General features: G+C 44.5%; 1 protein-coding gene across 1 annotated transcript in view; it reads left to right on the top strand.

Annotated features, from left to right (window-relative positions):
* Window positions 1–21,553, top strand: part of RUNX2 (runt related transcription factor 2) — a 72,001-nt gene extending 50,448 nt beyond the window's left edge. The window contains exon 5 of the mRNA XM_026039970.1: window positions 21,075–21,553. Coding sequence (XP_025895755.1) covers window positions 21,075–21,553 — 479 coding nt within the window. The remainder of the gene's footprint in view (window positions 1–21,074) is intronic.
* Window positions 21,554–23,665: the final 2,112 nt, after the last annotated feature.

Raw genomic sequence — 23,665 nt, 5'->3', positions numbered from 1 at the left:
GTTCTGCAGGCCTCCATGGCTTTGCCTTAACCRCTGGTTAAGTAGCACTTGCAGTTTGGAACGTGTCAACTAATAATGTACTGTGTCCTTCCAAGTAGTGCTTCCTGGTCACACTGTTAGCAAGAGCAGTTTGTGGTGATAGTTTTGTGACCAGGAACATGTCCATTGGCTGCAGGAAGAAGGTGTYGGGGTAGTTAATGCCCCAGCCCATTTGTGAGGGGAAAAGAGCAGCCCTGAGGACTTATTTTGGCAGGCTGGGGTAATGCAGCCGAACTGGTCGCGTTGGTGTCGAGACACATACTTGATTTCTTTGCACATCTGCAATGTTTGCATGCATGTTTTAAACACGTGCAAACGAGTGCCCACAGCTAGGTAGGTTTTAGACTTCCAAGTCTTGGTCTTGTATTCTCCAGATGCGGACTAGCCCTGTATTTCAATGCCATACAAGTCATTGATAATAGTTCATGATTATTTGGGCAGTACTCAGTAAGAATAGCTGAAAAACAAACAAAACAAAGACCAGCGAGCAAAACTCATGCAGCTTTTGCACTGGTGACCTCTCTGGTGCATAAATCTCATGTTCATATCAAGATTGGATAGATAAAGGTTCAAGAGGCCATGCAACTAACTTACCTGATTGCACCAGCTCTGTCATAAAAAGAGCTGGATTCGTTAAAATCATTCCCTATATTTTATTAAAATACCTGTCTGCTGAGAGTTCCAGAAAAGGCAGTGAAAGTTGGTGGCCTAGCAGATTAATATTCTTAATTAAATAATATTGTAGTGGAAACCATGGGAATATATGAACATGGTCATTTTAGAAAGAGTTTTGCCTCAGGAATGTAGTGATTCATAGTGACTGTGCTCACAGTCTTTGTGCCCTGTGCATAACCAAACTGCATGTGCGATGGGGAGCATGAGTGTCTATTATGTGTTAATGTATATGATTCATATAAATACACATCACAGACATGTTACATAAAGCTTTGGGATTGATCCAACAAGTCCTCTGCATATGCAAGGCTCAGAGCAGGGACTGCAGGTTGAATTTTTCCTGCAGTCAGTAGCCAAAGAAGATATGGCCTCCTCTGATTGTGGGTGTCTGTAGTGTAGACCTTCACATCTGAGATGGCTACCCTGTGCTCCTTTTAGAATCAGTGGGGAGAAATCAGCACTTGCACGACGCAGTTTGCTTGACAGGATGTGGATGGGTTGTACCAGCCCCAACCAGCACCTTAGAATCACAGAACGGCTGAGGTTGGAAGGGATCTCTAGATATCATCTAGTCCAAACCTCCTGCTCAAGCAGAGACACCTAGAGCACGTAAAGTTTCCTTGACTTCAAAGCCCATTGACTCCAAAGCAAGCCTAGGTGAGAAGACTTATAAACACGTCAATTCTAATAGTCTGTATTTGGTTGGGTGCATCTCAAAGAGATGAGGTAGCTGTCTCCTCAACATATCCCTATGACAACCTCATCACACTCATCACATGCCAGATTAATCCAGCCTGCATCTGCTTCACCTAGATCTATTTCTACCTTGAGCTCTCTGGCTTTGAGCTTGAGTTTATTGTTGAGAATGATCTTGAGAAGGGAGATGAGAAGACTTCTCCTTCCCCTACATTGTTCCTGCACRTGCTTATCCTAATCCCTGAATGCAATAGCCTCTTGCTTTTTGTTTCACACATGAGAAAGACTTGCAGGATCAAAGTCTTGAGCAACTGGAGGCCTTGCCTTAGATGGGTGAYATTAATACACTATGAAAGAACCCATCCTATGCAACCATCTTTGACAAAAGCTTATATGACAACAGAAAGAAAATAAAAGTTAAACTCAATGACAGCACAAAGCACCAAGCCTACCTTTTCCAGCCCCAGGCTGACATTCTTCACAAACACTTGTTTTTGTGGTGTATTGCCATGAATGGCTTAAACCAGGGAAGCTGGCCTTCCTCAGCCACAGTGCCTGAACTCTTCCTTCCCACACACTGGAGTATCCCCCAGCTCATGATGAATTTTGCTGTCCGTTTATTGTGTTTTTGAATGGGGACAGACTGAGATGAGGGACACACTGGAGTCAACCCCTTAACAGTTTGCAGACTGCAATCAGGTAAGTTAGTTGCAAAGTAACCGCGGTTAGTGGAAGTCAGGTCAGTGCAGAACCCATTGCTGGGGGTGCTGGGAGGCAGCACCTTGTTTTGGACACTAGAAGGATTTAATATTATGGTAGTCAGGCCATAGCAGCTGGATTTAGAGCCCTCGAATTACCCTGTGCTGTTTGCTAGGGTCAGTGTAGCCAAGCTTCCTCAGTAATTAATCTCTCGCTGTAGATATCAGTGGGTCATTTTGYACCATCCTGGGCCTTAATGGGATATTGAATGTAATAATATTCCTGTTCTCCCAATTCCCTGAGGTCTGAGAAGTAGAAGTCCAGCATGTGAATTCTGGCTGTGCACTCGTCAGTGATGATATACCTTTCTTTGACACAATTCAATTTCGTTCTTGCCAGCCAGAAAATGTTAAAATAAAGCCTATATAAAGGAAGCATCTCCAGCTGAAACTCTGCATTTCTGTTCATATTTTTAATGAGGAAGTGGCTCACAGAAATGTGTTTTCTTTCATAAACTCCTATACTGATTACCATCATAGGTTTCTAAACTTAAGGTGAATTAACTTCTTTTTTTTTTTTTAATGGCTTTTGTCGCATGTCACTTACATATCATTTTTATATTGGATTTCATTTGTTTTGAAGTTGCTCTTTGAAAAAACACCATCTTTAAGAAGGAAAAGTTGCCCGTCTTCCTCTAAGGAGTTGAAAAACTTGACAATGCCAAGCAAAACACAAAATGTGGCCCTCTGAAGCAGCTACCATTGCTTCCCCAAATTTCTGCTAGCTTCATTCAATGCTGTGGGTGCTAAGTACATGTTAGGACTAGACCCTTGAACAACAGGAGACCCGTAATGTGATTCTTTTTCTCCCTTGGCCTGCTTTGGGGAGCAGTGAAATAGTTACTACCTTCGACGTTGCCAGCAGAGACATTTGTGCTCGCAGTGCCTGAAACGAATGGGCACTTCACGCTTCAGCAATATTGTCTCAGGCTCTTGGCAAACCCAAGAGGCCAACTCTGTTCCTGGTACATTCACTGCACTGCGATGTTTTTCTTGGTGACTATAACAATTTTCAGTCTGTCTTCCTTTTTTTTTTTAATGGCAGCTGAGACACTCAAGGTTGTCTCTGTCTCCATTTCTCCTAGCTAATTTTTGCTGCTCTCCCTGTAAGGTACACTGAGTTAAGTCTAAGTAAAGCCCTCTGGAAAGCTCGGGAGCTCCTGTAACGTGCTCTTCAGAAACAACTCTGCCATTTTTCTGCCAGGCCTAAACTTGTAACTTGYCTTTTTTTATTTTTCAGTGGTACTATTGATTTTGCTTACCACATTTTTTTCCATTTTTAGTCTCCTGCCCACATGGTGCCACCTAGGAATCTTAGCACCTTGGCACTGACGTGTAGGATTTCAGTAGGAACTTGTCTCCAGGGTAAAATTTCTCATTGGAGCAATTGTCCAGGAGATATGTTGCATGATCTCTACCTCAAGGATGAAGGCCAAATTTTTCCAATGTGGGTGGCCTCAAATTAGGCAACTATACCCATATTTAGGCGGTAAAACAAGCGCCCTGATTTGCAAAAGTTTGAATATTATAATRCATGTCTTTAAGCCCTTTTCACTCAGTTAAAACTGCTGTTAGGAAAGGAAATAAACAGGAAAAAAAGGAAGGCAAAGAATTTTATTCCTGAAATAAGCAATGTAAAACATACAGAAAGGAAGAAACAAGTGGAATGCTCTTAAAGGGAGTAAATTTGTTGCTGATATAGGCAGGAAATAGCACACTCAAATATATGTGGATGTATAGATATATTTTTATCTGAGCTTTTTTTTTGCAATGTGTTTTATATTTAGGACACATATCAGGATTTGCATCTGTTTCCAGAACTTGCTGCTAACAGTTAGTAATGATGCCAAAACATACTTTAGTTCCAGCTTGGGACCAAATGATATTCAGAGCTTTTTTTTATTACTAATTTAGGGCCTGATATTAATTAAGGAAATTTTCCATAAGTGCCAGGCCGTTTCTGAAGAACTCATTAAAATTATATTAACTTAAACCGGAATCACAGTCTGAGCATGTTTTGTAATGATTATTCTTACTGACTCGGCTGGGTTTTGTAAACAAAATGCTAATTGTTAGTGGGGCAACAGGGCCCTCTCTTCCAGGCTTTCAAAGGGCCATGTCCTGAGTCACTACCTGTATGTGCACTCCTAGCACGGTCAATAAAGTCCTAGTTGGAAGTCTGCAGGACCAAGCTCTTTGTTTCACCCTTATACAACATTTTGGTGTTCTCCTGGTGGGATCTCTGGTGTTTTTCAACCTAGAAAGACGACTAATTTGAGGGACCAGGTTGTCCACCCATATGATATCTCCTTCTCCTGTGTCACCTAGCACCGTGCTTTGTAGAATTATCAGGGCTGCCCAAAGTAGCTCTTCTTGTTCTGCCTATCTCCAAACCATGTCTACCAAGCTCCACCAGGAGCAAAAAGGTCACTGATGTTTTATAGAGCTCATTTCTCCCCCAGAGTCGCTTACAAATATGGGACCTGATCSAGTAAGGACCTTAGTGACTGCAGTGAAGTAGGCAAAGCCAGAAGGTTGCTGGACATGCAGCTGAGAGGACATCTCAGGATGGAGCCAGTGGAGGTGACCGTTGTGGAGGGTTGTGCTTGTGTAAGGAGGGAAGCAAGCGCTGCACGTGCAGCTCTGATCTGCTCCATGCCGGATATCAGATAGAGTGCTGATCAGAATCGCTCGTTCTGCTTTAACACTGTGTCCTTAAGTCTTTGTTACCCTGAATTTTATTTGGTTAGTTGCAAAAGTTGCATAGCTGTTGCTGCCTTGACTTTCGGTGTAATTTTCTCCCATTTCTGGCCATGCAAAATTTGGCTAGCTGTGCACCAAGAATGCAGCCCTAGAGCCTAGGAGGGCTTTGCAGCACTTGTTTGAAATGACTTAGCAAGTAATGATTGACCCCATTTTACAGGTGTCCAGATCTCTTCTATGCTTAGTACGTATTTTAGCAGCAGAAGGAAACTGCAGTCATGTCAGCTCTTTGGTTGCAAGATTATGAAGGGCATGGCCAATCCTGGTGATAGAAAGAGAAGAGCTGCAATAGTGGTTCAAGCTCTCTCTGACTGTACAAAAGAAGAGCGTGTAGGCAGGGAAGCTGAGGAAGATGGAATGAGATAAATTGAAGGCACACACCTTCACGTGGATCATAAAGGATGCTAATAAGAGAGAAGGAAATATTTCATATTCATAAAGGGAGGGTATTTGGGGACACTAATCTGGAAATCTTTTAATATTGCCTTCAGACTGACTCAAAAAGAGCCCAGGAAGGGATCAAAGCAGGTGATACCTGCCCTCCTCAAGCTTGGGATGGGATGGGATCCTTAAGAACGGGTGTCCCAGCGAGCACCCACTGCTAGGGCTGTCCCATGGAGCCACCCAGAAAGCCCCGGCTCCCCACGCTGGGCACTGAGCCCCGGCCCCATGTGCTATCAAGGAGGTGCTGCCAGGGCTAATTTAATACAAGGAGCTTTGCACAGATCTATAGATCCATAGGTTATTAATACAGCGAAACACACATGGTCATCTGCTTTGATCTCCTCCGTAAGCCAGCAGTAAGACTTCCCCAAATTAGCTCTCATTTGAACTTGAGGATAACCTTTGACGAAAAAAAAAAAAGAGTCTCTGAGTCTGCATTTAAGAATTTACAGGGAAGCAAAATCCACTGCAACTTCTGTTAACTAAGCTCCCTTTGGAAATGCGAGTCTCATTACTCGTCTGAATTTCTCTAGCTTTAGTTTCCACTTATCTGAAGGGCTATATCTTTATGTGCCAGSTTGCAGGAGTGGTTTCTGGAGTTCTGTGCCTCGAGTAGCTTCTCAAATTTTGCTGTGGAGGTGACCATAATACAGGAAGAGAAGTATRGGAGAGAAGGCTTTTGTGATGGTTCTTTGGGAAATGGCAGAAGCCTCTGGAGCTGGATGTTGTGGGATGTGGTATCGGAGAGTTTAACTTCTAAGGGGGCTGGAGTGGGATTGCACAAAAATATTTTGGTTGTTTCTGTTTGCTCAAGTCAACTACGATATATTGAAGAGAGGAAATTCTGTGACAAACCTTTCCCTCAACAGGCAAGTCTATCCTGCAGTATCGGTTGAGGAGGAGTTATTTTTGGTTGCAGAGATAGTTTGAAGCTACTTTTCCAAGCGATTTGAAAAAAGAAAATGTATTGAGAAAGCATTTTCCAGTGGCTTCTGCAATTCCTTTGGGATTTTCCCTGCTTTTATATTAGCCCAGTTATAAAGTCTCTCCGAGTTTAACAAGTGAAATGAATGTAATACCTTGCTGTTAGACTTCACCCATACTTTAGAAGAAGTTACAGGAAGAGTGTTCCTGGGCAGCAGGGTATGCATCCTACTATAATTTTCATGCACTATTTTAGCATTCCTTTTAAGAAACGCAGCTGTAGCCAGTGAAGCTTTTTCTCTCCAGGTTTAGCCAGTGGTTTTGCTCCACTGAATCCAAAGAGGAAATCACGGCTCAGAGCTCAGCCCGTGGCCCCTTTGTGTATCAGATCCCATCACCACATCCATAGTTGTTCCTCGGGCAGRTTTACAAGAAGAGGTGAAACTGAGCTGAAGCTAAACCCTTGAAGCTCAGAATAGGCAGTGCAACCAGTGCATGAAGTTGGTTTTGGTAAAAAATTGTGCACAACTTTTCTGTGATACTTGAAGGCATCTCATGGAGGAATAGAGGAGTTGGTGTGCTRCTTCATCAGCCCTGTCCTGGCCACGTCACCTTCTTGCCTCCTGGCTGTTTTTCTCCARGATCTCTCTAACCACCCAAACAGCAATTACAGCATCATGTGTTGGAGCCAGAAGTTAGGGCTCACACTTTTGCAGAAAAAGCAGATCCTGCTGCTGGCTGCAGATACCAAGACACATGAGGCCAAAGAGCAGTCGTGCCTGAAAGTGCTACAGGGAATTAAAGCTGTCACAAGGTTGGGGTAATCCATATGTGTAGGCAGAGGAGGGGGAGTTTGACCTTTTTTACCGTGGTGGCCATTAATGTTTTCCATACTACCTTATTTTGCCAAGCAATATAGAAATGCCAGCTGTAGATAGCCAGAGAAAGCTGTTATCTCCTTGGGCTCCTGTGAGAAAGAGGAGCAACAGTGCTGAGAAAAGGGGAGCACCAGAGAAAAAAATGTCCGGAGTAGTTAAGACAGATCATTTCTGAAGGCAGTGATGGTAGAGCATCTCATGTTGGTGCTTTTGCCTGTTGATTTCACATTTCTTCACCAAGAGGAAGAGGTCAGTGGTACATATGCATTAGTAGTGGTACCTATACTGCCTCTATCAGGTAGCTGAGTTGGAAAGAGTCTATATGTGAGCTCAAAGTTGTTGGTGATGCCACATGCATGGTTTACATCAGTTACTACTAATGGTTAGTAGGGCTATTGCTATCTGTAGTTAGCAGTTTTGTGAACTCTTCTTCAAAATAAGTGCTTTATTTACTATGCTAATAGCTGCTCTCGGGATGGTAGAATATTATGAAGCCTGCAGCTAAAGGTAATGTCCCTCTTTTTTTAGTTTACACTATTAGGCTGAACTTGTACTGAAAACATAATTGACTCAACTCTGAATAAGCCCAAGGGAAAAACTGTACAGGATCAAGTATATGAGCTACATATTTTAGGGGTGAATTTTGTTTGTAAAAACACAGCTTGCTTTGTATAATTCTGTATTGGAATTATATCATGTGTTCCTCCTTGTATTGAAAGCTGAACATGGGATTGAAAGGAGAGGATATCCAAGAACTGGGCACATTGACAGCTCCGTGTGTTCGAGGTTGCATTGCAAATCTCTTTGACAGGTGGGAGGTTTTGGACAGCTGCTGGAACATCTCCATTTGTCTGCTACAGACAGTGCAATTCACTGATCAAAGCAATGTTTTTGTCTGTGAGTAGCTAATGGAATCGCTGCGATCACTGAGGACTATGCCTTATAGAGCAGCCGGTGACGTTATTTGTATTGTGGTGGCACCTGGAACTGTGAACCATAGATCCCGTGGTGTTTGGCACTAGGCAATTACAGAATGAGGGGAAAAAAARCAATCCAGGAAGATCATCCCTGTCCCTTTAGAGTTTTGACTCTGAGTACAACTCAAGTTTGATCAAATGAAATTGAGGAAAGGCAAAGAGAGCCAGAGACATGTCAAAATGCTGTCAACATGACAGCAGTCACAGTGGGCAGGTTTTAGTAAGCATCAATCAGGAGAGAATCTGAGCTGGAAGGAGGGTAAGGAGATGTCCTGCAGATATTCACCTCTGTCCAGACTTGAGCAGCAGCATGGATGAAAGCACAAAGCTGTGCATTTCAACTTGTAGGAAGGGGCTGGCATCAGGAGCCAGTTGGCATTGAGGTCAGCATCTTTATCAGAAAGRGTAAGAGAAGGTCTTGAAATCAGCCCCAGCAGGTTAGTCCAGGAGAGGATCCACCTTCTCAGAAGAGCCAAACGTGCTTGCTTAGTTCCTATAGACTACAAAAACAGAGAATATATATCCCCAAGCTTAGGGATTTTCGAAGCTGCGGGTTTAAATCTCTGTCTAAATTTATAGAATTATAGCCTTATGGGAGAGACAGAGACCTCAGGAGATAATATGATCTGTGCCTCTCTGAACAGTAGCAGAATGAAATATCTAAGTTATTCTTGTTAAATGTGGCCAACCAGCTACATGTATTGCTGCCACTCAAAACAAAAATAAAACCATGTCCCAAAGAAGAAAAAATCTGAGCCAGAAAATTGTGTTGATTGAAATAGGTAATTTTGGTATGATTAAAATATTTCCTTTTTTTTTTCTTTTTTTTTTAAATGAGCTTAAAAGCCAAGGATATCATAACTAGCATTGCAGAAAAAAATATAAGAAAAATGCTTGAGAAGTGATGGGAGATTTATGAATAATTTAAAATACCCCTGGGCTTCTGAACTAGACTACTGGCTATAAAATGAGAGTGTTTGCTGCAGAGAAGTTTCTGACTGATGAATGGACATGGAGCTATAAAGAGTTTATCAGGGAAGGTATAGAGTGGAAATCTCTGTGAGAAAAAGCATAAACATTTAAATAGCATCTAGGGCACAGATTGCAAAAAAATGGTATTTGGACTAGGGACTCTGTCTGMAAATGAGCCCTTCTCAAAGGTTTACCAAATAGGAAAGGAAGCAAGTGCCTCAAAAACACCAGGAGGTCGGCTGACCCAAAACCCTGAGATGAAATGCCTCATTGGAAGAGCGTCTCCCATGGAGGAAGTCCTAGGGAACTGTGATGTGGATACTGGCAGGTCTGGAGGAGCCACAGAAGAATCCTGGCAGGGGGAAAAAAGGCACTTCTCTTTCCCTTTTCTTCCCTCTTCCTCTCAAATATCTGTCTTTAAAGGGATTTTTGCTTGTTTTTGATTTCATTTTGATACATGCTAAAAGCCAACCCATGCCTTTTTTTTATGGGGGAAAAGGAGCRCAGGGGAGGATCTAAGCACCACCACAGTGCAGTTAGGAGCCATCATATTAGATTCCATAATTAGATAGGAAGGTGGGTTTAAGGAGAATCCAAACCCAATCAGTTCYTAGTTTGGCCTGGGCAATGTAGGTGGGCCAGGTTGGTTTGGCACTGTTTTTAAGAAAGGCTTCTTGCCTGTGTAAGAAACTGTTCCAGCTGCTGTGGACTTTGAGCACAAGGCCTGGCTTCTCGGCTTAACCAGCTTCTGTGTGTGTGTCTTCATTTGTCTTCATTTGTCTTCATTTGTCTTCATTTGTCTTCATTTGTCTTCATTTGCAGATGGGTGCATCAAAAATATTTTTGGTGGGTTTTGCTTTAATCTTATAGCATCTTCAAGCAGAGGTTTTCAGACTGTTTCCCAAGTGGCATTACTGTCACTTGAATAGTATGAAGCATTAATACATCCACACCAAGCAAACTTAGCTGGGAAAATCAAATGATATGTCCAGGGTCACAAAACAAATCAGAAAACACTGGAAAAAACATAACTCCCTTTAACAGCTTTAGTGGGTAGGTGACTTTTCTAAATCTCAGAACAAAATTGATCCAGTTATCTTGTAGAGGGTCTCTACAGTATTTGTTTTTTACTAACTGATCAGAAGTTACCTGAGAGCTCTTTGGAAATTAAGCTAACTGAGAGGTGCGTCAATTCATCCTGCCTGACAATATGCCATGCATCCGTTGGGACTGGGTAGTGGTTTGCATTTCTACAGCCTGTAGCAAGCATGAGGGAGTGAGACTTAATCCTCTTCCACAAAATAGTAGCATCTCTCACTTTTACCCTGGGCTAAAACCCCGCATGTGTGCTGTTTCTGTGGTTTATCTGACATGTGCTGACTTGATTTTGGGCCATCAGTAGTGATTTGAGTTGCTGGTACAATATAAGGTAGCGTACAGCAGTAGCATAAGGTATCATATAGCCAAAAACCTAAAACATGTTTATGATGTGAGCTAAACCAGACCAAAGTCTGTAATAACAGAGTCTTTCTCATCACTGGCTTCCTGGCAGGATAAAAAGCATATTCAGAGCTTACACTATGGAGAAGGAGCATCTATTTAGAAGTATTCAAAGCTAGGCTAGTGTAAGCTGCCGTTCGCCTTATGAATGGCAATGCTGTTTATAATGGGCTGAAATTTCGCCCGCAGCAGTTTGCCCTAACTTAGCAAGAAAGCCAGTTTGGGTTTGAACCGAATCCACAGAGGGATGCGTAAATCCACATGGGGRATTTACACTGCTTTTGCTGAATGGAATATTGATGGTTAATATTGAAAAGCCCGTATTTTGTGAAACCAGCGCCGCTCTGCACGTCAAAGCGGGGGCAGAGAGCACCTCTCGTGCTCTCGCACATGGGCTCTGCCCTGTTGAGGTGGTTCGGCTCGGGGACATCTCGTGCTTCTCTGTGGCATCTAAACACTCCCTTAGCTTCCCTGAATTCCCTTTATGAGTGCTCTGAGTCACGCTGGTGTCTTTGAAAACGTTGTCCAGCCTGGCACTACAGCTCAGTAGTCAGTGCGTGCTCGCCTGTCCTGGTGCTGTACAGAGGAAGAAACTCTCACCATCTCCTGGTGGGTTTTTCCCACTCCTGGTGATTTTTTCCCACTTGCTTGCAGTCCAACAGTGTGTTTTCCTGCTGCTAAATTCTTCATGGAAGGCAGCAGTGCCTTCCTAGTCTTGTCCCAGTCGTCTCGCCGGGATCCAGAGATTGTTTATTTTGGCAGAACTATGGCAATGGGATCCATCGCCATTGTCTGGGTGTGGAACTCCCTGATCTGTGTCAGTTTGGTCGCCCTCTTGGTCTTCTGCTCTGCGAACAGGCGACTGCTTTCGTGGCCAGGAAGAGTGAAAAAATAACGTAATGGATTTGGAAGTGGGCAGAGACTGAGGGTGAAATTGGGACTCCAGGAGAAAATGGCTATTTTGGAGGAGAATCATTTAGATTGGGGCATTTTGTCTTTCTTATAAAGTGTGGGGGAGAGGCCAAGGATGGACTCTTTCTTCCTCCGGGGATGTTGTTGTTTTGTTCACGTCAGAGGGGGGAAAAAAATGCAGTGTCTGAATTTGCGCGTTTTTAGCTTTTGCCAGAAGCGTCATGATTTGCAAGGGTTTGCTTTTTCTCTGGGAAAAAAAAAGAAAAAAGGAAAAGAAAAAGAAAGGAAAAGAAAAAAAGCGCATTTTGAGAACAAGGCCCGGGCAACCAAAGCTGTTTGTTTTTGTTTAAATCGCTCAGCGGAGAAATCTTCGCTTGTCTATTGTTGCGAGTGAGGTTGGAATCAAAGGCGAATTCTCCATATTCTAAAATATACAGAGCGCGCTTTGAAAGGCAAGCCAAGGCAAACTCGCGAGGAGCCCTTCTCCTCGGCGCAGGAGTTTTGAGTTAGCTCGCGGGCCGGGCTCGAGCGGGAAGGCGGCCGGAGCAATCCCACCTCCAGCCCCGCTGAGGCGAGCGGGGCCTGCGCGGCATCGCCGCACCCGGCCACAGAGCAGGCCCAGGCTCTGCGCTCCGCGGTGCTGCCGTGGTTTTCACGGTGGCTTTCGGACATGTTGACGGCCGTCTCCTCTCGCATTGGGGTGTTCCCTGCTGCCGCAGACAGCCCCGTTGAAAGGCCAGGGACGACGCGTGGCATTTGCCACGAGAGGCAGCGATGGGAGGACGCAGCCCGTGGACACAGAGCTGGCGCTCGCGGCTCCTCCATCTCCTCACGGAGAGGCCACTGCATGTCCCTATGTGCCGCCTGCTCACTCCGGTCCAGCCACGGCYTGGGCTGTCCCTGCTCCCTTCAGTGTCCCTTCCTCAACAGCCAGATTGCCACTGGGCTCGGGCGGCAGCGAGGAAAAAGCCCTCTCTACTTCTGCTGCTCATGGCTCCCTGTTTGGGTAGTTGTCAGTCATTAATAATTTTATTATTTTATTCTTTCTTCCTTCTGGAAACCAAAATAGAGGCTGAAAGGATAGATTTGTCCTCCTCTTTTTTTTTTTTTTTCTTTTTTTTTTTTTTTTTTTTCCCCTTTTTTTTTTATTTCCTTTTTTTTTTTTTTTTTTTTTTTTTGGCTAATCTGAGGCACGCTGCCACATCTGAAGCCACTTGGCTCATTATGGATTTCATGGAAACTGATTCCCTGAAAGTGTTTCCATATGTGTGTTCCCAATATATCCCATCCTCTTTCTAAATGGGAGTACAAACTCGCACACGAGCTGGAAATGGCTTCAGGATGTGACAGAGAAGTCAGATGACTGCAGTGGCACTGTGTGTGGCCCGCGCTGAAAGACACGGTGTCCTGCGTGCTGGCTCCCATCCTACAGTAGATCCAGTTTCAAAGAATTATCGTCCTTCCCAGCTCCTTTAAAAGCTCCTAATCAAGAACCGGCAAACGATCCACTGCCTCCCTTCCTCAGGAGGCAAAAAGCGAGAGTTACCAAGGTCATTTTGGCCAGGAAAGGGGCAGGAGGGGTGGCAAGGGCTAAGACGCGGAGAAACACTAAGGGCTTTTACTGTCTCTCCCCCTTCCCTGCAAGACGTYGTTTCTTTGCGCCTGCTCAAGGATCGGATGGTATTTCTGAGTTGCAGTGGAAAAGTACAATTCATGACAACACTGGAAACAAATATTTATACTGGATAGTTAAGGCACATTTTTCTGAAAAAAAAAAAAAAGTAATAAAGTAGACTGCTCACCCCAGTGTATAGTGTATATTGTCTTGCTGTTCACTGGACTCATATAGGGTTCCTGCACTGCAGCTCCCTGGTAGTGTGCGTTCATCGCAGATCTCAGCCCTGTGGTTTTACCCCCTTGGTGTAGACACCTCCGCTTAGGTTGCYCTCCAAGGAAAGTCTCAAGTGTTCCCTCCAAGGTCTGTCACTTGGGGCTTGTGAAAAACATCAGCAACCGAAATTCTGGCAGGAAAACCTGTGGAAAACTGAGCAGGGAGAGACGTGTGTGCATTTGTGCAAGGCTTCTTTGCAGCGTTGCTACACTTTATTTCCAGGAAGTATCATTTGCTTTTTCTTCTTTTCACTTCCTGTGTAGTGCACAGATTGCTCAAGACTTTAAACAAACAGAGGYTTTTGAAATGAACCCGATACCTTTCTGCCTGTATCTCCAGCTGGAGACRAGCGCTGCCGAGATGCAATAGCAGCCACCAAGAGGTCGGAGGAGGCCCAGCGTGTAGGTGAAGTCCAAGTCAGAGGTCCCAAAGAGAAGCCTATGTGCTTTACGAGGTGGCAATTTGTCCCCCTCCTGTGGCTCCTGTTGGAAAGGTTGATTATTCCCCTAGAAATGAAGCTTTGCCAGATGCAACTTCCATAATGGTAACAGTGGCCATCGGTGCTCGTCATGGTTCCATTTCTGCACCAAACTGAGGTTTTGCTGTTAGTTTTCCCCGTGTCGGGCAGGACTTTCTCCTTATTCATGCTGCTGCTGAAAAAATAAGCAATCTCTTAGATGCAGACAGCAATGACCTGYGTTTGGATGTGCAGCAAGAGTTAGATGCCTAAAGAAAATGTCTTTCTTCCCATGMATTTGCCCCATCAGAACAGTCCTATTGAGGCAGCAGGGCAGGTAGTGAGGGAGCCCAGGCTACAACAGCGCAAAACTCCCCAGTTTGCTGCTAACCCACGAGACAGCCCAGCCTGGGAAACACTCTCCTTTGTTGCCCAAGTGGAGCTTTAACAGTCGATGCTCATTACAGCATTTATGGGGTGTTTCTCCCAGCAAAGGGCTTAGGCGCTGCGCCGTAAATCCCGTGAAAACAGCTACGGGTAAATGAGTGGGGATTACTGGAGGTGCCAACACACCGTCGCCTCCGTGCCAGGCCAGGCAAAGGGAGGAAGGCAGCAGCTCGGCAGGGGTTGAGCGGCCCGTCATCCCGCAGCGGGGTTTTGCAAGGCTGCCGTGCTCCATAACGGGGCTGCTTAAATGGTCCCCACTAGACCTTGAAGTTAACACCTTGTCGAGGTGAAGGAAGGAGGAGGGGGGCCAGTTCACACCTCTGCTGCCACCGCTGGTCGCTGGGGGACCAGCTTGCCGCCGCACAGAGAGGGGGGAAAAGAAGCTGAGGAAAATCGAGTCAAGCACCTCTCTTCTTTCTTTCCCTTCCTTCCTTCCTTCCTTCCTTCCTTCCTTCCTTCCTTCCTTCCTTCCTTCCTTCCTTCCTTCCTTCCTTCCTTCCTTCTTTTTTTAACTTGCTGAGTGAATGCAGCGAGTTAAAGGGAGGAAAAGGGCGTTTTAACACACCCCATTGCATAGGAGAGGAGGTCACGAGCATCCCGGTGAAGCACAGTGATCCCAAAAGGCAAATGGGGAGCGAGGAGCGTTGCCCGAGAGGTGCTGTTGCTCCTGGGGTGCCATGTGAAACCAACAGCAAAATACAGCCCTGCCGCCAAAGCCGAAAGATACTTGGGGAAAACCAAGTTGCCGCTAACAAATAATTACTACCCCCCATCCCAACACATTGCAAAGGATTCTTAGGGTTACAAAACTAAGTGAGCAGAAATTGGGAAACTTCTGTGCTAATGTTGCCTGTGCAACTTTAAATCAGCCGCATTCTGCTTATGCATTATATTACAGATTTTAATTACAGGATCACATGATACTTTTCCCACGGGATTCCTGTCTCATTCAGTGCACAGGATGGACAGTGCTAACTTAATGAGCAGCTCCTCAGTATTTGGTTTTCTTCTTGTTCTGCTTGCATTTCCCCAGGCCTTACTTATTGCAGAGCATTAAATTCTTCTCTGAAGAAGGAATTCTTAATTTCTTCATGGTCTTTGCTCTAACATTTGTGCTGTAGGGTTGCTATGCAGTTTCTTAAAGAGGGCAAAATTGCCAAGAGCTCAGTTTCACCAGAGTCCTGAGACATGAGCTCTGGGTCACAGTGTAATTCAGGGCACCTTTTTGCATCACCTACAGCRTTATCTTTTTTTGCTGAGTATTTGGCCTTAAGTTCAGAGCTGAGTTCCTGTGGAGAGTTCAGCACCCATGCACATCAAGGCCAGTGCCTTTGCTGGGCACCAGACAAGGAGGAAGGTGCTGTCAGCAACCACTGATGGGAAACGTCCTCTAAAGGGAGGACCCAAAGTGGGAGCATGTGTAAAATACAGTTTAATGTCCAGTTTGCCTAGAGAAACAGCCAGATCTCCCTGGCCTTGTTCACTTCAACTCTCTTGAGTTCTTCCATAATGGAGGTTGGGAATATTCAGACAACAGTTTCTTGATTGCCCAACTCCAAGGTGTCTCTAGAGGTGATCCAGTTGTGGGCAAGAGGGACCGTGTGAAAGAACAAGCATGTTCTCCTGCAACTCAATGCAGTACTGAAATGTGTGTGGAAGAGCAACATTAATGCTGACATTTCCTAGCTTTCTTTTCTTGACGKTGTAACCTTAATAATACTCTGTTAATGTATTTTTGCTCATAATTAAAAAAAAAAAAACACACACACACCTTTCCAAATCCCTCTTTGTAATTATCATAACAGCATCCCCATGGACTATCATCCTTTGAACCCTTTAATGCAGACTCCCACTCTCCCAGCTAATGGAGCAAAGGGCTGGCAATGCTGGCTTGATTCTCAGTCTGGATTGGCACTAGGAGAGATGGGGTTGTCCCTATATTTCACAAATATTTGCTGGCATTTCAGAAAATGCTGAGCCTCAGGAATCCTGGCTTCCATTCCAGGCTCTGGGCAAATGTCTTTGCAGGGGCACAGACTCTTCTGCCCATTTTTAGGCAGAATGCTTATAATTTGTTCATATTTGGCTGGCTTTTCATGGCAACATCTCTCATACAAAAGCCACTCCTATTCTAAAGTTCAAGTCCTTACTTCAAAGCATGGAGCTGCTACAGCTTTTCAAAGAAAGACTTCTCAGAATTTAAGATTAGTAAAACAATATATTTTTCCCAGCAGAAGAGTTTCAGCTGAAATTTTCAAAACAAATAAATCCATAAATCACAATTTAGCCTGAGACAGACGCCCAGCATGGACAATTTCAGCCAGAATGTTTAAAGTTTGGCAGTGCTGTAGGAAACTGAAAATCGTCTCCTAATGTGAAGTGTGTGGCATACTTCATACGAGGCGATAGTATCTTCTGTAAGTAATCCAAGCTGTACACATAACTCATAGGCATAGATGTTAGAGAAGAAAAGAAAAGAAAAAAAAGTGCTTTAATAGATCAATTTGTGCTACATCCCAGCCCAACCTGAACTACTGAACAAGGAACACAACATCTAGTGTCTATTCCAGCAAAAGTCTTAAAACTGAGTTTGTYCAAAACACAAGCAAATCATTTGGATAAAATACCATTAAATAAGTTAGCTACTGGTGATATATTTAGCCATGTCTAGCTGCATTTCTTGGAGACAGTCTCTTTAGTGACTTCTCCACTGTCTTTTCTTGCGTCTAGTAGTTATGTATTGACTTGATGTGCTCCCCATGTCTTGTTCCCTATCAGACATACTGGGTAAGTTCAAGTTTTTTTTTTTTTTGTAGGGACACTAAAATATAAAATAACCAAATTCCAGCGAACTGCAGTTTTTCTAAGTTACAAAATTATCCTGCAACCCCTTGAAGTGTATGTCAGCTTGCTGCACCCACAAGGAGTTAACCTCGTCACGGTACATTATGGCCTCTAATAATTGGAAGTGATTGGCCCAAGTRCTGTAAACCTGGCAGAAATTTGTTGCCTTATTTTCTGTAAACCACAAGCACCATTTATTAATTGAGAAATGAACATTAACTGGCATTAGCTGGCATCTGTAAACTGAAAAAAAGAGAAATGGCCAGGGTAGGCATTCGGCTGTAACCGGCGCAGCTGCAAAGGTGCAACAGGTAAAATGGTGTTTTGAGGGCGAACGCGAGACCAGGCTGCTCTTGGCAAATTCCCAAGTCTAGGGTTTTTAATGAGGCTTCTGCATCAAAATAAGTGAAACCACATGGAATTTTAATTGTTCTTACTCTAAATATGAAACACACTAGAGTATTCTTCAATCTGGTACGTTAGCATATATATTGGCATATTAGCATTACCGCATTTCTGCTCTAAATGTTTATCTCTGAGAAAACTTGAGTACCAGGTTATGCCAGGGAGGAATCTGCCTAGGAAATTTAAAAGCAGTTTGCCCTGTGCACCATTAGATGTGAATGATTTGGGTGAAAAGGGTCTCCTTTGCTTTTATATTGACAAGCACCACAGACTGATCCAGTCGTATGGAAAAAGAAGTCCGTTTGCTGCTTGTTTCCATATTTTGGGGGSTTGGAGTTCTTGTTTGTTTGCTTTCTTTTTCTGGTAGCATGGAAGAAAGACTCTTTTCTTCTTCCTTGGCAATTCTGCAGCCGCGATGGAKCAGAGGAGCCGGACTGCACCAGTTTAATATAAGCGATCACGAGAGTGGGAAGTCACAGATGCAAACCATGTTCTTGCTCTGACAGCGGAAAAATTAGCATAAATCTTTAATCCCGCTGGGGAGAGGAGTAAATAAATTATTTACCTGCACTTGCATGTTACTGTATTGCCCATYGACACTGCCAATTATGTGCAAGTACAGATACGGAGATGGGCTACATACCCACAAGAGCTGTTTATGCTCCCAGTCCTGCAAAGAGCTGTATGTGTATAAATGAATATGCATCTGGGGTTTGCAGGTTAGAACCTAAGTCAACCTTAACACGTGAGGAGGAGGTAGCATAGAGAGGAGAAGGAGGAAATAGCAGCACTGCGATTACATAGCAATGAGGAAGGCAAAAACCTGTGGTTTTGCAATTTTAAAAGTTTCTAGACTTGTTCAGGAAAGKTTTTTTAGGAGTGAGGGGTGAATGGAAAGCTGTCCTGATCAGCCTCCTAAAAAAAGTACGTTTGCACAGTGGAGATGCAGAAGGCTGTTGAAGGAGCAAAATGCAACCGAAAGCAGGAAAAGTAGGAAGAGAGCAGAAGGTGTTTGGCGGATGGTGAAGCCAGCGCTCAGGAGTGGGGCAGAGCCGGCCGTGAGTGAGATAGGAAGGGGTTATTTGGCCTGTGGGTAAATAGGACTGTACTTTACAAGCCCCCGTAAAAACAAACAAGTGTAGATTTACTAGGCTGTGGATGGAGGTCTGCAGCCCACGTTAGAAATGCCGAGGGAGGCGAGCACATGCTGCCTTGTGCAACACCGGCATGATCTCTTGGCAACTCTCATCCAGATAATATTTGGATGGAGCCCTGAGAAAAAGATTGCTTTACACAGGTAAATCTGTGTTGATAGTGTTGGGGTTTTTTTTTCATTTAAAGAAAAGGGGGATTGGTTGCAAAGAAGCAAACCATACCAGTGCTCTACACCCTTAGACTCATCCTAATTCTGCGTTTGATTCTAAAAGGCTTGTTTGGCTTCTATCAGGGTAAACTAAGAGCAACTCTGTTCATGTTGGGAGAGTTGCAATAACAATTAAAAAAAAAAAAAAAGGCATAAGCAGTAGCAGATTGAAATTCAGCCTTTTGAACAGCTGGGGAAATTATGCTATAACCTTATATTTCCAGATACGTATCAGACCTGTTCACAATATAAAGGATGGCGTTCCAAAATTACAGCTTTGAATCTGGGTGGTATGGCCTCTGGCTATTGTTTGCAGTTGGGAACGAAAGAAGTTGCATCAAGTAGTAGAGTGTTTGCCATAAAGGTACAAGTTATATTACATTCCAGAGTGTTATGGTTTGAGGGCTCGATAATGGAGACAGACCCATTCACCCGTAGGTCACTGATTCACTTCCAGATAAAGGGAATCGTAATCACGTTGTCATCGGCGGCAGAAACAGGCTTTTACTACGAGTTTAAACTCAGTTCTTGCGAGGCTTCGTGCAAAGCTGGATTACCATGCCCGGATCTCCCGCTGTACCCGTTGGACTCTTGGCTGGATGTAGCCCYGATTCTCAGCCTAAACCCCTGAGATGCCCCCAGGTTCTGCCCCTCCATCACATTTAGGTGCCGCCTGATGTTGCCTGTACTGCCGACRCCCTGAGCGCTGGTTGCACCGTTTGGCACCAGCTATTTGGCATCTGGAAGCCCCTGTAGTTTCCTACGAAGTGGATTAGATTTGACCTTCTTTGGCAAAGAGACAGGTGAACCTGAGGAGAGGGCAGACATAGCAGTGTCACCAGGGAAGCGCAGGAAAGGCCAATTGCATTTCCTGCCTTTTTCATTTATTTTTTTTCCCTCTTTATTTCAACCCTGCTCTTTCCACCTCTCTGTAGATACCTCCTGCACACTGGCTGCAGGTTGCCTCCGATCTGTGCCGTGCTTTTACATTAGACTTTTCCTCCCTGCCTCCCCTGCCCCTTCTCCTGCATCCCGTTTGCCGGGGCCGTGGGCGTTTGGCGTCGTGTTTTGCCGCTGCCTCCCGTGCTCTCCACACCGTGGTCTCCGCAGCAGGTCCCCATGCTGCTCCCGTCGGCTTCCCAGTCCTGCTCCCAAACTTAGCACGTTTGATGTGGGATTAAAAGGAGGCGAGCTGAGCTCMCCCACCCCTGCTTTGCTTTAGAATCAGATTCACAGCGTTACCATCCAGGCACTTTCAGGAGCCATAAACTCTGTGCTCTTTCGCTTGGCCACGCTGAGCAGACTGTGGAAGAAGCAACTTCTTGCAGCGATGGGACAAGTGTTGGGCTTGTGCCTTCCGCGTGCTGTGCTGCAAAGTAAAATCTGCATCTTTCCTATCAGCCCCCTGGCCTGTCCCACTCTGATCCTCCTTGGCTGCACCAAGTTGTATTTTTTGCAGGTAGGAAGGTAGCTGAGTGAATCCTCACTGGAGCGAGTGGAGCTGACATGGGAAGTTGCACCTTGGTGTAACGCCACCGATGTCAGTGGTGGAGCACACTCGGTGTTGCCAGTTCTCAGACTTTTCTTGCTAGCTGCACCAAAACGTTGTTTTTTTCTTGAACCCCCACGCACATAGGCGTGAACCTCATTTTTCATCAAAACCACGACCGAGGTTCTGGAGAGGCTCTAGCAAAACGCCAGCAATGCGAGTGCACCCTCAGAGCTCACAGGCCAGAGGGCGAACCAAATAGAAAGCAACCCTTATATTTATGCGGTTTTTCTTCTATCAGTCTCGTGATTTTTGAGAAAATCCCGTGGCTCTTTTTGCAAGCCAGGCTCGTGGCTTGAGAACACTCCGGGTTGGCAGCCCTGCTGCCTCCGTGGGCATCGGCGCGGTTAGAGCAGGGACCCGTTCGCCCCAGTGCTTGTAGGCGACAGGTACGCGCTCCTTGCAATATGTTATTTGCTATGATCTGCTGTTCTTTCGGGGGCCAAAAGAAGTGGGGTTTTCTTAAAAAAAAAAAAAAAAAAAAGAAAAAAACAGCTATTGGCTCTTGCTTAAAAAAAAAAAAAAAAAAAACGGTATTTACAGAATTGTTTTCCCCCATCTTCTGTTATAATTTTTTTAGGTGCTTCAGAGCTGGGCCCATTTTCAGATCCCAGGCAGTTCACAAGCATTTCATCCCTCACTGAGAGCCGCTTCTCCAACCCTCGAATGCACTATCCAGCTACCTTTACCTATACACCGCCAGTCACCTCAGGCATGTCACTGGGTATGTCCGCAACCACTCACTACCACACCTACCTGCCACCACCCTACCCCGGCTCTTCCCAAAACCAAAGTGGACCTTTCCAGACCAGCAGCACTCCATATCTCTACTATGGCACTTCGTCGGGATCGTACCAGTTCCCCATGGTGCCGGGAGGGGACCGCTCCCCTTCCCGGATGCTTCCTCCGTGCACCACGGCGGCCAACGGCAGCACGCTCTTAAACCCTAACTTGCCCAACCAGAGTGATGGGGTGGAGGCGGATGGCAGCCACAGCAGCTCCCCAACCGTCTTGAATTCTAGTGGCAGGATGGATGAGTCCGTTTGGAGGCCGTACTGAGATTGCTCCTGCCCCAGCCCGACCTCCGCCAGCCAAAAACAAAAAACAAAAATCAAAAAAAAGAAAAAAGAAAAAAAAAAGAAAAAAAAAAACACAAACGGTCGACTAACTACAAAGTGCCTGGTTATTTTGGGGGTTTTCTTTTTTGGCTTTGTTTTCTTTCAAAGAGGTTTTATTGATATGTGTCACTGTGTAGATGGAATGATAATGGCCATAAATAACATGAGAGTAACCAACACACCACCACGACCCGTGTTTCAGATCATGTGGATTAAAGCACATATATATATCTTTTTTTTTCCCCAGAATCTTTTTGCCATGTTTTATATTTAAAAAAAGGTTTTTACATGCAAAAAAAATACCCCCTCCTTTTTTTATTTTTTTTTTTTTTGACTAGAGCATCGTGCTAAATAGTGAGCTCTTTTTCCAAGGAGGAGAGAACGGACTCCCCAGCTGGGAGGAGAGACACAGTGATGCAAGGCCAAGGCTGTGGTCCATTTGTTTCTTTCTTTTTCCAAAAAAAAAAGAGAACATGAACTCCAGATCCAGCTGCAATCATGCACCRTACGGGACGCTGCTCCCCGACGTAGTGCAATTCGGCTGGCCTGCATGGGTGCATGTAACGAGGCAAGCCAAGGGCGAGGTTCCTCCCCATGATATGTTCTGATGAAAAGAGCTAATCCCAAATTCCGCCCCCAGCCTTGCTGCAGAGGAAAGTTGGAGCATCTCTGTGTTCGTCGCTTTTTCTTTTTTTTTTCCCCCCCCTCTCAGTTTGGTTTGGGGTACTTCAAGAGAATGAGTTAGGATAGACAACCCTGGAGTTTCTTTTTTGCTTTGGCCTCCATTGCTTTTGCCTTCGTGCAGTTAACCAAAAACTAAAAATAAAAAAGCCAAATCCTCTTAAAAAGCAAAACGTTGTTACTTATGCAAAATATGAAAATGGCAATATATATTACTAGAGCCAAACTGGTATACATAGTATTTGTGTTCGGCTATGTTCTTTTTTATTTTTCTTTTTAAATTATAAATGTGTAAAATTTGAGGTTGTTTGCTAACATGAATCATCATATAACTTTAAAAGAATATTTATAATTATTTAATGACATTTGGACCCTTTAAACGTTTCTTAATGTAATGATATATTGACTTCGGTCTCTAAAAGTATTTTTTTTTTTAATTATTACATTTCTGCAATGGTATAAACCTCAAGCCTTTATCCATCTCTAAAAGCAGTTCCAGTGTGAAGCAGTTTACAGTGAGATTTAAAAACAATGAAACCAACCCAAGCCCGTCCGCATCACATGGCTTGGGATGCAGGACCCTTTCATATAACTTATGAAGGAAATAGTGTGTTCAAACTATATTTTGTTAGCTCTCTGGTTGCCTTCAACACAGTCTTGCCTTTTAATCCATAGTTGTGGAGACACTGGAAAAAAARAATAAAGCAGGAAGGATGAAGGGGTTTCCACCTTCACCTGCTTTCTTCCTCTCCCAGGATTTTTCTTGGAAATTCAAAAACATTCCTGTTTAAAGCGTTCTGTTTCGGCAACGTGATTTGAATGTTGACCTTTTTTTTGGTTTTATTTTTGTTCTCAAAACAAAGTTTCCAACTGTGCTTTAAGAAGTGCACACGCGGCGGCACCGCTGGGCACCGGCCATGGGGCCAAGGGAGAGCAGGTCTGGCCCCCGCGTCGAGACCGACACGGTCCCACCGCGGCCTCGCCGCTCCTGAGCATTAAATGCCAAGGGATCCTGAGCATTAAATGCCAAGGGTTGGTGGTTCCTTGCAAGCCAAGGGCTTGCTCCGGAGTTAAGGATCCCTGCGGGTTCTCCTGGGCACGGGAGTTCGGGAATTGCACCCTGGGGCCCATGGCCAGAGCTGATGCCGGCTGCCATCGACCTGCTCCTTCCTGGCCTCCAATTTGTGCCATTCCTTAGGGGAAAAAAAAAAAAGAAGATAAAAAAGAAAAAATAAAAAAAAAAGTCTTTGCCTTCTAAAGGTTGTATACCAAGTATGCTTAAAGTCTAAGTAAGACACTTTTTTTTTTTTTTTTTTTGCCTAATACTTAGTTTTCCTTCAAAGATGGAAGCTGTAATTGATTCTATTTATTG

This window comes from Nothoprocta perdicaria, unplaced genomic scaffold (assembly GCF_003342845.1).
Source record: "Nothoprocta perdicaria isolate Ctin4 unplaced genomic scaffold, notPer1 scaffold_248, whole genome shotgun sequence".
NCBI lineage: Eukaryota > Metazoa > Chordata > Aves > Tinamiformes > Tinamidae > Nothoprocta > Nothoprocta perdicaria.
The sequence above is the reverse complement of the archived record's forward strand: the minus strand, read 5'-3'. Positions and strand labels throughout refer to the sequence as shown.